Source organism: Scardinius erythrophthalmus, assembly GCF_964197995.2.
Source record: "Scardinius erythrophthalmus genome assembly, chromosome: 2".
Taxonomy (NCBI): Eukaryota; Metazoa; Chordata; class Actinopteri; order Cypriniformes; family Leuciscidae; genus Scardinius; species Scardinius erythrophthalmus.
In genome coordinates, this window is record NC_138222.1 from 54,662,608 (window position 1) to 54,677,675 (window position 15,068).

General features: G+C 40.0%; 1 protein-coding gene across 1 annotated transcript; it reads right to left on the reverse strand.

Moving 5' to 3' along the window:
- Positions 1-1,160: 1,160 nt before the first annotated feature.
- Positions 1,161-10,719, reverse strand: cUnh4orf54 (chromosome Un C4orf54 homolog). The gene is made up of 2 exons (XM_081391436.1): positions 6,239-10,719; positions 1,161-1,296 (listed from the first exon to the last, which is right to left on the reverse strand). The coding sequence occupies exon 1, from the start codon at positions 10,575-10,577 to the stop codon at positions 6,258-6,260; it is 4,320 nt and encodes a 1,439-aa protein (XP_081247562.1). The 5' UTR covers positions 10,578-10,719; the 3' UTR covers positions 1,161-1,296; positions 6,239-6,257.
- Between the last annotated feature and the right edge of the window lie 4,349 nt (positions 10,720-15,068).

A 15,068-nucleotide genomic window follows, 5' to 3' on the forward strand; every position in this document is an offset into this window, starting at 1 on the left:
AGTGTTGAGAATCAAGGTCAGGAGAAGAACTTCAGTCGAGGAAAGATGGAAACCAGGAGAAATTTGGTGTGTGTTTTTTATAGAGAACCTGTTAATAGCCTTAACATGTAGCAATTTAAGTTCCTATAGATATGGTGGATATAAAAAAAAAAAAAATTATATATATATATATATATATATATATAGAATTATACACAGATATATAATTGTGCACAAACTTGGCCTATTTTTACATTTAGATTGCATTTATAGTTAGTTCACTGAGAGACACTAATAATTTATTAATACTGTTAAATCTTAACATGAATATCAATTTTTCGTGCTGTTACATTATGATTCACTTGTAGCATTTAAAATAATAGGTTTTATTTTTCAGTATTTTTTTTGACAAAAAATAGTATGTTCTAATATTGGCCATTTATCGGTTAGCAGCCATAACATGAAAATAATTATTGGCAGAATTTTAATATAATTACATCCTTAGCAGTCATAATTTAAAAAGCTATTGGTAAAACTTTACTTAAAACCTTTATGTACTGTAATAATGTACATCATAATGCATTATATATTTTCATAAATAATTGTAACAGAAACACTTTACAATAAGGTTCCATTTGTTAACATTAGTTAACATGAACTAAGAATAAACAATACTTACAGCATTTATTAATCTCAGTTAATGTTAATATTAACATTTACTAATGCATCATCTGTTAATATATAATTTAATGTATCTGTGCACTGTAAAAAATTGACAGGAATTTACAGGATTAAAGCGTATTTTTACAATAAATTACTGTAGTCAGAAATTTACAGTGAAATTAATGCATGCTGGACCAATTTTTCACAAATTACTGTTAATCAACAGTTATATATATATATATATATATATATATATATATATATATATATATATATATATATATATATATATAATACAGTATATAAAGGCTTTGAGTAAAGTGTAACCAAGTTCTCTTTAACTTATTTAACTGACATCATTCCGAAGGTGCTTAAAGTGATATTTTACAATAACCTATACAGTAAATGCACATGAATTCAAATACCCATTGAAAAAAAATCCAATGCAGAAAAATCCATCCACTTTCATAAAGATTTGACAAGCAGACAGAAAAAAATGTTATAACACAAGAACGAAGCAAGTGGGATAATCGGCATGAACAAGCAGGCCACAGATAATAATGGGAGAAGAGTGGGGGGGGGGGGATTTCATGATGAAGGAGGTGAATAAATTCAGCAAAAAAACAGAAGAGACAAGGTGACGTCACGTGGCTCCTGTGTGAAACAAAACAAGAATGATATTAAAACTGAATCTCTCACAACAGCGTTCTCCTGTCAGCATGTGAACACAGTTATCCGCTAACAGGTTAGTTATTTAAGTGTTATTTAGTGTCTCTAAAACCTGCTTGGATTATTGGTCATTAAAATATTGCAGTTCAGGCGTCTTACATTACTCCCCAGCGCTGGCCGGTCGCACGCTGACTGATTTGTTTGTATAATATCCCTCAGCCAAAGCTTCTGGCCCGCCTCTGGGTCTTTCCCTTTAACATAAGGCCGTCCTATAAAAAGGTGACCTGCCCGCGCCCCAAGAGTCTCAGGACGATGATATCCAGCAGCAGCTGGCACAACACTGTATCAGCACAAACACATGCCTCAAACTGGCTGACCTTTCTCTCCTCCCACCGCTATGCTAACAATGCCACGCCTCTTCCCTTCTGCCCGCGGGACGCCGCGCCGCGCCACCCCCCGCTCTTTATAGGGCTCGTCTTATCACCGTCCATACCAGTAGCGTAGCCAGAAAAGAGACTCTGGGTGTGCATCTGAAAATCTGGGTGTGCCACATTTATTGTCAGATTACTGTGCAAAAGTATTAACCATAACCACATAACTATTCCCCACATAACCATAAAACTTTATCAAATATAACTATACATTACACTCAGGATCACCAATAAGTCAGTCATAACATAGCGGCTGAAAAAAATTCTCTGTCGTTTACAGTGTTCGCATTCTGTCAAAGCTCTTGGGGGGGGGGGGGGTCTGTTTATTTTGTGGGTTGAGCTCGGTACCTCTAGGGGGGTCCGGGGGCATGCCCCCCCGGAAAGAAAATTTTGTACATTTTAAAGATAAATTCATTAATCTGGTGCACTTTGAGTCACCCGAATCTGCTGTTAAAAATAAATAATCCACCCGCCAACCTCCTGAACCTATGATATTCTCTGATTTAGATATCTGCATCTGATTAAGCATGATAATATGATAAAATATCACACTGAAGTAGGCTGATTTAAAATTAAGATTTACTTAAAATAAAAGTTATTCTTTTGTCAAAATTACATTTCCAGCCAAAACAGAGGCTTTACTCCCTTCAAAATTAAATTGTCAATGTTTCATTACATCACTGTTGGAAAACACTCTTATCAGAATCTGATAAGAGTGTTTTCCAACAGTGATGTAATGAAACATTGACAATTTAATTTTGATCAGAATAATTTTTTTTTTAGCTTTATAAAGGACATTTCTTTCCCTAATTTTTACTCTCTATACTATTTCCCTACTCAGGGAACTGAGGTTACGTTAGTAATCGAGTAGGCTACGTTATTTCTTATTTTATTTTTTTGATATAGAAAATTGTTTTAATCAGGGCATTTATTCGGTTTGGGCAATTACAATTCTCTTTCACTTGTCCTTTAAAAAAAAAAACACACGCACGTCACGTGTCCCGGACACCAGCGTTATGGCACCATTTGCTGTGCCCCTGTCCCTGAGTATGATTTAGAATGTTCAGTGACGTTACAGAACTGCCAGATTCAAACTATGATTCAAACCTGAACCAAACTTCTTTTGCGCGTTGGCTGGCGCTGAGCCAGAGACGGACGCGCTCAGCGCTTGTCATATCACAACTAATATGCAGTGTTTTCAACCACATGTTTATTTTATGTTTCAGACATTTAAATACACATAAGTACTAGTAAAACAATACATTTGCAGTTTGTAAAATACACACTGATGTCTATGGAAGCGGCAATAAGCCACTTACTTTCATGTATTTCGGGAGAAACTGAATTCAGGTGCTGTAAATCCGGCTGACAGGACTCTCTGAACTGCAGCGCTCATCTCGTTATAGATCAAGATAATTTATAAAGTTTTTTAAACGAAGAATCGGAATATCAGATAGTTGACATGGTAAGCAAGTTTGTGAATATTTTTAATAAAAAAGGAAAAACGAAATAAAACGAATAGCGATACGTCTGTTAGTTATTGTGGCTGCGGTGTGTCACGTGACATCACGCCATGGAAACAAGGTGTCAGTTAAAATATTTTTAACTTACGCGTGCCGTGAAAGGGTTGATTTAAAAAAAAGTATATTCTACATAAACAACAACAGCCCAAGTTTAGTAAAACATTTTTTATTGAGACTATAAAAATTTATTCTGCATCCATTTTTAGGTGTGCCAGCTGCCACTGTGGGTGGCACCGGCACACCCTGGCACACCCGTGGCTACGCCACTGGTCCATACCATACACATACAGTAGCTCTTGAGGAAATAGAACAGCAGTCATGTATTTTTACGGTGGTGCTATTTTATGACTTGAGCGGGAGGTGTTAAGATAAAATCATTTTTATTTATACCCATAAACAAAATAGTGTAGGTCACACATGGTATTAATGACTACGATGACAAAAACTTCTACGTTGAACTCATTTATGCAGTGCAGTGGTGGACATTTTTCAAGTATCAGAGTGTATTTATTTTGGGAAACTTTTACTTTTACTTCACTACATTCTAATTTCACACTTTTTACTCCATTTCATAAAAACTGGAGAAATCGTCACCAGAAACCCAAACCGAGACGCAATATAGCGATGTCTGATTCGTGAACGAGCTGACTCTTTCCAATTAACCTAATGAATTGGTTCGCAAATTGCACGGGACAATTCATTCACGAATCGGACTGATCCAGTTGCAGCTGTTCTTGAGTCAACAACTCACTAATCCGCTCAAAATGTCGTCGTAGCTTGAATACCGTGAAAAGTCAGGTGCTAACGCCGAATTTGTAAATGAAAGTCATGACTGTGAGTTATTCGTGAACTAAATCTTTCAAAGTTTCTCGGGGAAAGCAAAACATTTGCAAGAGAATGCAAAAGCATTGACTTATTTTCCTCCCATTTTTTTTTTTTTTTCACCACTATGACCCTTTAGGGCAGGGGTGGGGAACGTCGGTCCTGGAGAGCCACTGTCCTGCAGAGTTTAGCTCCAACCCTGATAAAAACTCATCTGATTGTAGCCTTAATGATCCTAAAGACATTGATTAGCTGGTTCAGGTGTGTTTGATTAGGGTTGGAACTAAACTCTGCAGGACAGTGGCTCTCCAGGACCGACGTTCCCCACCCCTGCTTTAGGGGCTCCGTACAATTTGAGTTCTTTGAGAGCGAACACAAAGTTTCTTGGGGGGGGGGGGGGGTGCTTCTCTCAAACTTTTTGAGAGAAGCATTAAAATCTTTTTCTCTCCCGTCTTCTTTTTTTACTTCACCACATCCCTTTAGGGGCTCTGTAATAGAAGCTTGTTTCTGGCACAGAATAAAACATAAGATAAATACGACTTCTGACTTTTTTTCTCACAATGGCAAGTTTATATCACACAATTCTGACTTTATAACAATCAATTGCGAGTTTATATCACACAATTCTGTCTTTATAACACAATTACGAGTTTATATCATGCAATGCTGTCTTTATAACACAATTGCGACTTTATATTACACAATTCAGCCTTTTTTATCACAATTGCGACTTTATATTACACAATTCAGCCTTTTTTATCACAATTGCGACTTTATATCACGCAATTCTGAGTAAAAAGTCGCAATTATCTTTTAAAATGTTTTATTCTGTGGTGGAAACAAGCTTCTATACTCCGTGATATGAGTGTATAATAATAAGTATAATGTATAATAAGCTTTGGTAATAAAATGTTGATATTTGCAAACGATATTAAAATAACAGAACACAAAAGAGGACATTTATTTTTTTTAAACTCTTGTTTTTCTGTCCATTAAGTTAATGGGGTCCAATGTTGTTTTGACAAAAACAGTTCTTTACAACAAGGACATTCCTAGCAGTGTGTGATACAAGCTGCCAGCAAAAGCAACGTCACTAAAGGCTGTTAAAGCTAAATTAGACATTCTTGTGGCCAGAGAGAAAAGGGTGAAGTGAATCATGAAGTCATTATGAAGTGCATTTACAAGCCGGAAGTGCAAAAAAGGAAGAAGATCATTTACTTTTAATTTGTATACTTATTTATTTTACATTTTCTTTCATACAGGTTTCAACAATGTGAGTAAATAATGAAAAATTGAAATAATTTTTGTGTGAACAGTCCCTTAAATGTACCCATATAATTACCATCACTGATGTACAGTATAAACTGTACTTAAATAATCCAAGCAGTTTTTAGACATTATTTATCTAAAATGATGCTCAAGAACTATTAAAGGTTTAAAAAGCTATTTTGCATTTTCATCTCAAGCTAAATCTGAAAAACATTATTGAATATTTTTTGTTTGTTTGTTTACATCGTTGTGTTAATCTATACAAATACTTTCAGAGCTTTTCAAACCTTAAATAACCATTTCAGGTAGTGTATATAATACTATCTATGGTGTCAGACTGTGTCTGCTTGAATTATTTAAGTATATACTGTAAATCTTAAATATCCAAGTATTATTTCAAAGCAGCTTTACAGTGAAAACAGGAAAATAATGGAACAAAGTTTGTTTCTAGAAGAAAATAGCGTCACAGTCCAGCTTAAATAAGTTCAGTGATGGTTCACTTGTTGTAAAAAAAAAATTAATTTCATTTATTTATATATATATATATATATATATAGCTATAGCCGCTCTGGAGAAAACCATGATGTCATTGTCCAGCTCAGCTGAGTTCTCATATAATGGTGTCAATGCAGGCAGATCAATAACATTGTTGAATATTAAATGAAATGTCCCCAACTAAGCAAGCCGAAAGCCAAAGGCGACAAAGGTTCTCCTCTGGCCAACGAGCGAACAGTGTATGATTAAGATTCAGGCAGCATTACAGGTCAGATTTGCATTATAAGCAAAATCTTTTTTGTTTACATTGTTTTTTAAAGCCTTCACCATTATGAAAAACATTCAATGCATGCAAACACGATGAAGAAATAATGAATTTGCACTTACGCTGCAGGTGAGCGGGACTTTACCGATGCTCCACCACGAAGCTCATGGTGGTGCCGTCGAAGGAGGGGGGAGCGATGATCCTCGGCCCTTGCTGGGAGGTGATGCTGATGACAGGCTGCTTGCAGGTGGTGGGAACATGTTGAGCCACATGGGCTGTTTGTGACGACTTCCCCGATGGCATATAGTACGGGCTCTCCATATAAGCTCGTTCCTCCTGCTGTCCCATGTGCGGATGGGTTTTATCCCCATCATCTGCTTCGGACTGCATAGAGAGCTGGGACTGAATAGTGCGTGCGGGGATCATCGTGGTTGGCATGTATCCCGGGTAAAACATGTAGGTATGGCCATAAGCTCCCGGGCCGAGGGCGAGAGGGGATATCGGAAGTGGGACGGGGGTCATGGGCGGCTGCTGTGGCATGGGGACGTCCACATACTGCCCGGTTTCCGGGTCAAACAGACGCCTGGTGGCCGGTTGCACCGGAGTGTCCACCAAGTAGTAGCTTCCAGTGGTGGGATCCAGCAGCATCTTTCTTTGGGTCGTGTGGAAGTGCTCTGTCGGGACGGGGGAGGGTTGAACTGAAGGAGAGAAGCAAATGAGTTGAGGCTGAGCAGTTTGCATCGTGACAGGCAGGGGTGTGTGGTAAATAGTGGCGGTAGGGGTATCCGGGGGCCGTGTCTCCATGACAAACGATGAACGTTTAGGTGACGGATGGCTTCTGGTGTCACTGTGAGCCAGGTAAGACGGCGGACTGGCCGTTTGGGTTTTGCCTCCTCCGTGTGGGATTGTGTAAACAGCGGATTTGCCCAGCCCGGCTGCGGACGTGGCGTGAGGCTTCACGGGTATGGTTAGGTAGCTCTCCGAATCTGCTGTGGAAGTGAACTGCAGAGGGGCGAACTCAGTCTCACTTCCGTTCGGCCTCTCCCGCTCCTCTAGCACACGCTTCGGATGAGATATCTTCAAGGAAATGGGTAGTTTTGGAGATTTGGGTGCCAAGGCCTTGAAGCTAAAAGATGCCGGTGATGCAACGTGTGTTTGTGGCGTCTTTGAGGTAACAGGCTTCTTGGTTATATTCTTACATGGCGTTCCTGTGAGCGCCTTAGGGCCGTTTCGCTCTTGAGTGGCCCATGATGACTTGTCGTCTTTTTTAGGGGGCGTCTCGATTAGGTTTGAGTTTGAATCTTGTCTTTGCAAACTATCCGCAGGAGAGTAGCTTTCCAGCTCCTCTACAGAGTGTTTCTCGCCCGAGATGAGCGAGAGCACGTGGCTGTCCGTTATCGGCCGAGGTTCTTTTTTTCTCTTCCACTCATTCTTGTCAAAAACATACAGTTGCTCCATTGTTTTGACTGCAGCTTGCAATTTTTCCAAAGCGGCTTGGTTGGCCATCTTGGGTTCGTTTTTTTTCTCGCTGGCGTCGCTTGGTTTATCTTGCTTTCTTGTGCTCGTCTCAATCTTTAATCCGGTTGGGACCTCTTGTTTTGGCAGCCTGTTGGCTACAGCAACGTGAGGAGAGGACCTGTCAGCCTCAACTATATCCTCTGGAAATCGTCTCTTGGGGGGGTCTATTAAATCTCCAGATTGCTTTACATTGCTATTTGTATTCACAGACTGGCATTTAATCACTATGGGTGAAAGAGAGGCTGAGTTCAGATGAGGACTCTGCTTTAATGTCTTCTGCTCTCCATCAGAAGTCGATTTATTGTCGTTGTTATCTAAAGACACAAAGTGATACGAGCTCTTAACCAATTTACGCACGTCTCTAACCTGGTGAATGGGGGTCTGTAGTTTGCCCTTGTTCTCTCTAATGTCTCTGACTATAAAGTGAGGCACTTTGTCACAGGACTCACCCTTGAAAGCCGTGGCGAGCGCTTGGCATCTGGTGTCCTCAGCTGTCTTACAGCCCAAATTGGGAGTCAGCAGCTTGGCGATATTGAACGGGTCGCTTTTGTTGTCCCGTACACTCCGCAGACTTATTTTGATTTCGGGCGGCTTCGATGTCACCGCGCTGCGCGTCGCGTCTGTCACATAAAGTGTGTCCGAGCGCCACTTTAAAGCTCCGCTTTCTCCCCGATTGCGCGTGGAATAACTCACATTCGGCGGTGGTTTCCTAAGGTCCCTCTCCGAGGACGGAAGCTGAATGCTTGGCACAAATAAATGTGACATTTTAGTGTGCTTGCCGCTCGCCGAATCGACGCACAAGTTGGTTTCCCCCGGACACTCGCGTAGCGGTTTCCCCTCAAGAGTTTTGACGTTTTTATGTTCCTTTTGAAACTCTAGCTCGCCGTCCCTCCACGATCTGAACGCGCTATTTTGGCTTCGAAGCAGCGTGCTTTTGGATGCATCGAATGCTCCTTTTTTAGTATCATTCGCCGACTCTAAATTGGTTTCTGATGCACTCGTCAAAGCCTCCTCATTGCGCCCGTCGTCTTTGGCATCGCTTGAATTGCCGTCTACTATGTCGCCCAGATCGTCCACGCTTACGATCGTGAAGTCGGAATCGGCTTCTGAGAATTTCGAGCTTTGCCTTTGCAGCCCTTTGGAATTTTTCTTGGCCGCTTTCTCGTGCTCGTGCATCGCGAAGCACGGAGAGGGCGCGTGGTGCGCCTCGCATATCTCGCCCCTCTCCATTTTGCGCTCTTGCTCGAACTGCATTTTCTTAGAAATTACATTTTTGAGGAGACTCGAAGCGAATACGGCTTTCTTGTGTGTGTCTTCCATGGTTTCACCTGCATTGCAGGATCGCTTGCTTGCCTCGCTCCCTTGAGCGCTTGGCAAGGTGTGTGTAACTTCATCTGTGGAACGTGATCCTCCAGCGCTTTCGTTTACAGACTGGCCGGATTTGACATTGCATCGAAAATTGAGCGTTTCGGTCAGTCTTATGAGGCCACTTTGCCCCTGTGAGAACTTCCCCATGAGCTCAATCTTTTTAGTGGTGGACGATGCGTTTTTGTGGCCGACTAAATTGCCGTTCAGAGCAAATATCTCGACGGGGGGCGCTCGCATGCTGGTCAGCGTCAAGCCTGTTATCCCCTTTCCGTCTCTCTTTTTGGCGAAATGGAATTTGGGTGTGGAGCCCTTATGCGCGACTAAGTTTTGATCTCGCCCCTTGCCATACTTTAGGTCAACAAACGTCGACCAGCTGTTGATTCCCAACCCATGCTCTGAAGCAGAAGACTCACTTGAGGTGCTAAAGTTGATGGCATCGAAATACGGATACGCCAAACTTTTGAACGCCCTGGCAGTGAGATTGCGCACTTCCTTATCGGCGTCATCCAGCTCGCTCACCGCGCTGGACGCACCGCTGGAATACTCGTTCACATCTTTGCTTTTCAATTTGCTGCCAAAGTGCAGGCGCCCCGGCAAAGCAATGAAACACTTTGCGTTATCACACGCTTTGTCGCCCTTTGCATCCACTCCTCTCAAAACATAGCGACTTTTGTCTTTTTCGTGATCTTGGATGTTGCGTAGCTCATTTACAGCGCGGGAAGTGGCTTTGATTGACAGGTGAATCTGCCCGGTTGAATTTTGCTTTTTTGACAGGCCCTCCTCTGAGCTGGCACATTTGTCCGCGTCACAGAGATTGCTTTCAGGCTTACTGCTGACCACTGCTCCGCTCGTATTAGCCTGGTTGCTTTCCACACTCGCTTCTTTCGCCCCCGTCGTTTCATCACTGTCAAAAGAGGCATAATCGACAAACGAGTAGACCTGGAGATCGTCCTCGAGATCCCAGCTTGATCCCGTCTCAAAGTCGTAATCCACATCATGGTCCAACTCCAAAAGCTCTATTTCGTGGGTTGTGATAAAGTGGGACTCGTCTTCGCGCGTGTCGTGATCCGAAAGCACCACAGTGACCTCATCGTCTGATTCACTTTTGCTGCTCAGATAAACTTCACTGTATTGTTCATTGTTATCGTTTCCAATGCTCTGCGTCTCCAAATTGGGGGACGGAAGCTTTTGCTCCGTCTTCTCGATACAGTCCGTTTTATCAGCTTGAGGTGTTTCCGAAGTTGCTGTTTCAAAAGAGCTCGACTTCTCCGCGCATTCCTCCAGTGCGCATTTATTTTGAGTAGATTCGGGTATGTTTTCAGTGGGAGGTTCAGGCTCTCCCTGTGAATCGCTCATGCCACTAATACTTTTAATTATTTCCAGTTGACTCGAGTCTCCAGTAAATGTTACTTTCACTGTTTTGGTATCATCCAGTTTCAGTTCCAGCAGGTCGTTCAGATCCACATAATTTGACTCTTCTTGTGCGCTTATGAGGCGCATGTCCCGTTTGGATAGCAAGTTCTTAAACGAATCGGTGTCTTCCCGGTAAATGAGCGTTTTCTCCGAAGCTGCCATAGGCTTTATTGGTGATGAAGTCGTAGTTTTCTTTTAGGAGAGACACCAGTCCCCAGGAATCCCCACTGCACTGCCCGTTGTCCAATCCTAGTGGAGTTGAGGCTCTGCTCTGCCTTCCTCACCCACAGTTGAGAGCGCGGCACTCGAGAACGTCATTCCAGACGCGCGCCAGACGTTCACGCGACCTCCTTTCAGTGAGAGAAACGGCACTACTCTCGCCCTGCTGCACTTTCTCTTAGAATATGCCATGCATATTCCCGTACTAATGCTATGGGAGGCGTTTACCCGACGACAAACGGAGACTGACTTCCATGACACAGCCAGTTGTGTTGCGCGCTGTCACTTAAAATGCGTATGACTGCAAATTTAGAGCAGATGACGAAATGCGAAATCGGCTATTTTAGAACGAGGATGTTATGTTCAGCGTGTTTTGTTACATACTGCAGACAAGGCTGACTCCCCCCGACACAACATTTGTGCTAAAAATGAATCCTCCTTAAGCTTCTCGCTCAACAATGCGCGCTTCGACGTGTCACCGCCTTAACCCAACAAAAGAAATATGTCACAGCCATATAATCACTCTCAGTCATGTGATGGAAAGGTTGACGCTCTAAATGGAGTTACAGCATGACGAATATGAGAAGGATTCAGTCAGTGATGAGGCAATGGTGAATGCAATTGAAGAGAGTGCGCTGCCAAAGTAAATAGTGGAAGAGTTGGTGAAGTGTTGCGTGGTCAGGCTACATTTAGTTTTAGCCGTCTCTAACTTCTTATAGGTAAAACAATCTCGTTTTTTCCATAATTAGCCTATTCCCTGGAAAGTCTCGTTTTAATGCTTAAAACGTGCGTTTTGGAGCAAGGTCAGCACCACAGCGGTGGACAGCGCCTTTGCAGTAGACAATGCGTCATTTGTTCATTCCTGGGAAGCAGGATGCACTCCTAACGTAAAATTTACTTTTCAGATTTTTTTGACATTTAAATAAACAATAATGTGATGTTTAACATATTTATTCTCTCTGTTTGAACGAACTTGTCAATTAAATAAAGCGAATCATGCAGAATAAAAATGAGTTGCCTATCTGTACATTGCGCACGAGGGGGCGTGGCCTCGCATGAATATTTAATAAAGTAGGCTTGGGCAACTAATAAGGACTTATATGTATTGTAAATAGTTGTTGTTATTATAGGGATTAGAGGCCAAAAGTGTTTGTTTTAGCATGACATATGCTGCTTTCTGTAAAATTATAGTGTTTGAATTCACACTGAGAATTTATATCTAACTTGTCAAGAACCTATTAGAGTGTAAGAACTTATTTGCATGCATCTTTCACACGTTTACATCGTAATCTGCTAGTGAGCAAAGGTTTTACAATAAAAGCATTTCTTGAGTATTTATAGGCTATATATAATATTTGTATGTCTGTGTAAAACAAAGTCATGTGCTGCAAACAATAAAATTAGTTGAAATAAATAAATAAATTATATATATATAATTTGTATTTTTTTTATTATTATTATTATTTAAACTCATTTTATTTTATTGAACTAAGGTAGGCAAAACAGGAACAGAACATAGTGAAAATGAAAACAAAACTGAACATAACTGTTAAAAACCTTAAGCACTGCACATCAAAAAAATGATCATATATATATTCTACAAATTTATGTTACTCCATTTTAAGGATTTAAGGATTTTTTTTGCTTTGTTTGCACAGCACATACGCCTGCAGGAGACCTGTACAGACTAGCAAATGTCTTACACTGGTATATCATGTTGCATTCCTTCAGCAACTGTAGGCTGAATGAGAAGACCACCATAAAGACTGACTCTGAGATCTGACCCAGTTGACCCAAGAACTGAAGTTCCTTCATTAGCAATTCAGAACCAGCCGCCAAGATGTGATATTGGATTAAGCAGGATGTTATGAAGGAATATTTGAGTTATTGTTATATATATTTCACACATTCCATACCGTTTTCCATGTTGTGTTTGTTACGTGAGAATAAACGCGCACGCACACACACACACATGTGTACACCAGGCTGCCACAAACAGGGTAATTTTAGTGTGCTATTTAAATGGCTCCTGTCTGCTCAAGTGTGTTCAGATACAGTTACATTCAGTGGCCGTATTAATCCACCAGGTGTTAAATCATGTCATCTATAAATCATCAAATGGCAGTTCACACAGTTTAGAGCTGATTAGTTAGACACCCGAATGCAGCTTATATTCGCAGCCAATTTTTCTTGATTAATATAAGTGCATAACTTGTAAGTTAGGATTGGAGTGTCTTAATCAAGTGCTTCTTCATGATCCGTCCGGACACTCCTTTAATGTGTTTCTGAAAACATACAATATAAGGACTTCTTTTAAAGCTGTCAGCTCTTAATGGTGGTATAAGACATCTTGTTTATACCAGCAAGTGACTCAGTTCACAGCAGCAGTGTTAAGGGTTTATCAGGTGGGGTGAGATCCTAGATAAGTATTTCACTGATAACTCTTGAGTGTTTGACCATCTGTACAAAGTCATTCATCATTCACCCGTATAGTCTTGGTCAGAGCAGGGGCTTTCCAGCTCGTCCTGTAAATTGATGTCAATGATAGTGAGAATTAGTGTTCAAGGTAAGTCAAGGCCTCTCTGGTATGAATTATCATTAGCCTTTCATGCAGCCCTCGTAAGAATCTTGTAAGAAAAATGTAAAAAAAAATGTTAATCTTGTAAAAATGTTTTGTCTGCATGCACAGTAAAAAACGCTGGGTTGTTTTTTTAACTCAACCGTTGGGTTACGCATATTGGCCAAATGCTTTTAACCCAATGCATTGGGAATACAGGTGGGAAGGTGCTATACCACCCCATAATTGGGTTACTCGTCAATAAGTGAGTGGTAACTAAAAAATGTAGTTCAAGTAGTAACACATGAATAAACCAGATTAAGTCAATTATTCACTCATTCATTCATATTTTATACTAAATTAGCCCCCCGAAGAGCTGTTTGGCTGAAATTGACGTGACTATAAAATGTTATAGTTTATTTATATAGTTTATTTTAAACATTAAATTATTTGGTTATATTTTATTTTGATGGTCCACTTTAGACATTCTACTGAATATAAGTAACTTTGCAACTACGAGTCAATAGCAGTCATTAGAGTATTAGTAAACTGTAGGGTTAGATTTAGAGTATTAGTAGACTGTAGGGTTAGGTTAGAGTTCAGATTAGTCGACTAAGTTGGCATGTTGCAAATTTGTAGAATATCTGTTTTGGGAGCATCAAAATAAAGTGTTAGCAGTTATTAAGTTATTAAGCAGACGGTCCACTAATAATCTAATGACTGCACTAAAAAAAATAACTCTTTGAATGAACATGAAAAAAATCATGGAAAGGATTTCCACATGATTAACTTGTTTTATTTCAGCATTATGCAATTCTGTTATTCCAATTTAATGTACTTAATGTACTTGTCGGGTCAACTTAATTTATTGAGGTTGATTCAACTTATTTACTCTGGTTGGACACAGCTTAATTTAATAGTGTCAGCCCCAACAAATTTTCTTAATTTGCATTCAACTTATGTATTTGTTATTTTCATTCATCCATTATTTCATTTATTTTAGTGACACATAATTAAATTGATAGACTATAGCTAGCTATTTGCTAACAGTAGCACAAATTAGCATCTTAAATGCTAAGATTTACATGCTCCTTCAACCAAAGCAGTTATAAGTAACCAAATCAGTCCACAGCCAAACAAAATGCTCCACTCTTCTCCACAATGGTAACCCACTGTAATTTAAATGGTTCTAATAATTCCAATGTAATTGAACATTAAACACAATTACACACTATCAAGTCTTCCCCTTTTCTCATTTTCTCAACCCCCCCCCCCCATAAAATAACACTTAATTTTAACATTTATTCTCTCTTAATTCAACCATATGCAAAGCAACTAACAAGCACTGCCCAGTTTCAGTTAATGCAACACAAATCATTCATGTAATCCAACACAAACGGATTAAGTAAACTTAAATTTGACATATTAAGCAGATTGAACACAATCAAATTAAGTTAGGGCAAAATGGCAGTTGGCGTCGCACTATACTGCCACCCTCTGGATGTAAGAATTTTTTACTTAACATAAATGGTTTGTGTTTTGACAACACGTTAGGATTTTGTACTGTTAAGTTGAGACATAATTACGTGGACCTTAATAGAAAAAAGAAAAAAACATTTCAAGTCAACAAACACAATTAGTATAAGTAAACTAAATATAAATATATTATGTAAAGTGCACAACCTTCCTAGTTCATTTTTTTGAGTGTGCTTGTTGATAAGTAGTTGCAAAGTTACTTATAGTTAGTAGAATGTTTAAAGTGGACCATAAAGTGCTACCTATTATTTAGCAAAATATACCTCAATCAATCAATAAACAAACAAATAGTATGTTGTTTCTCCATAGGAACCAAAGTCTAATGTTTGTCGTTGGCAACC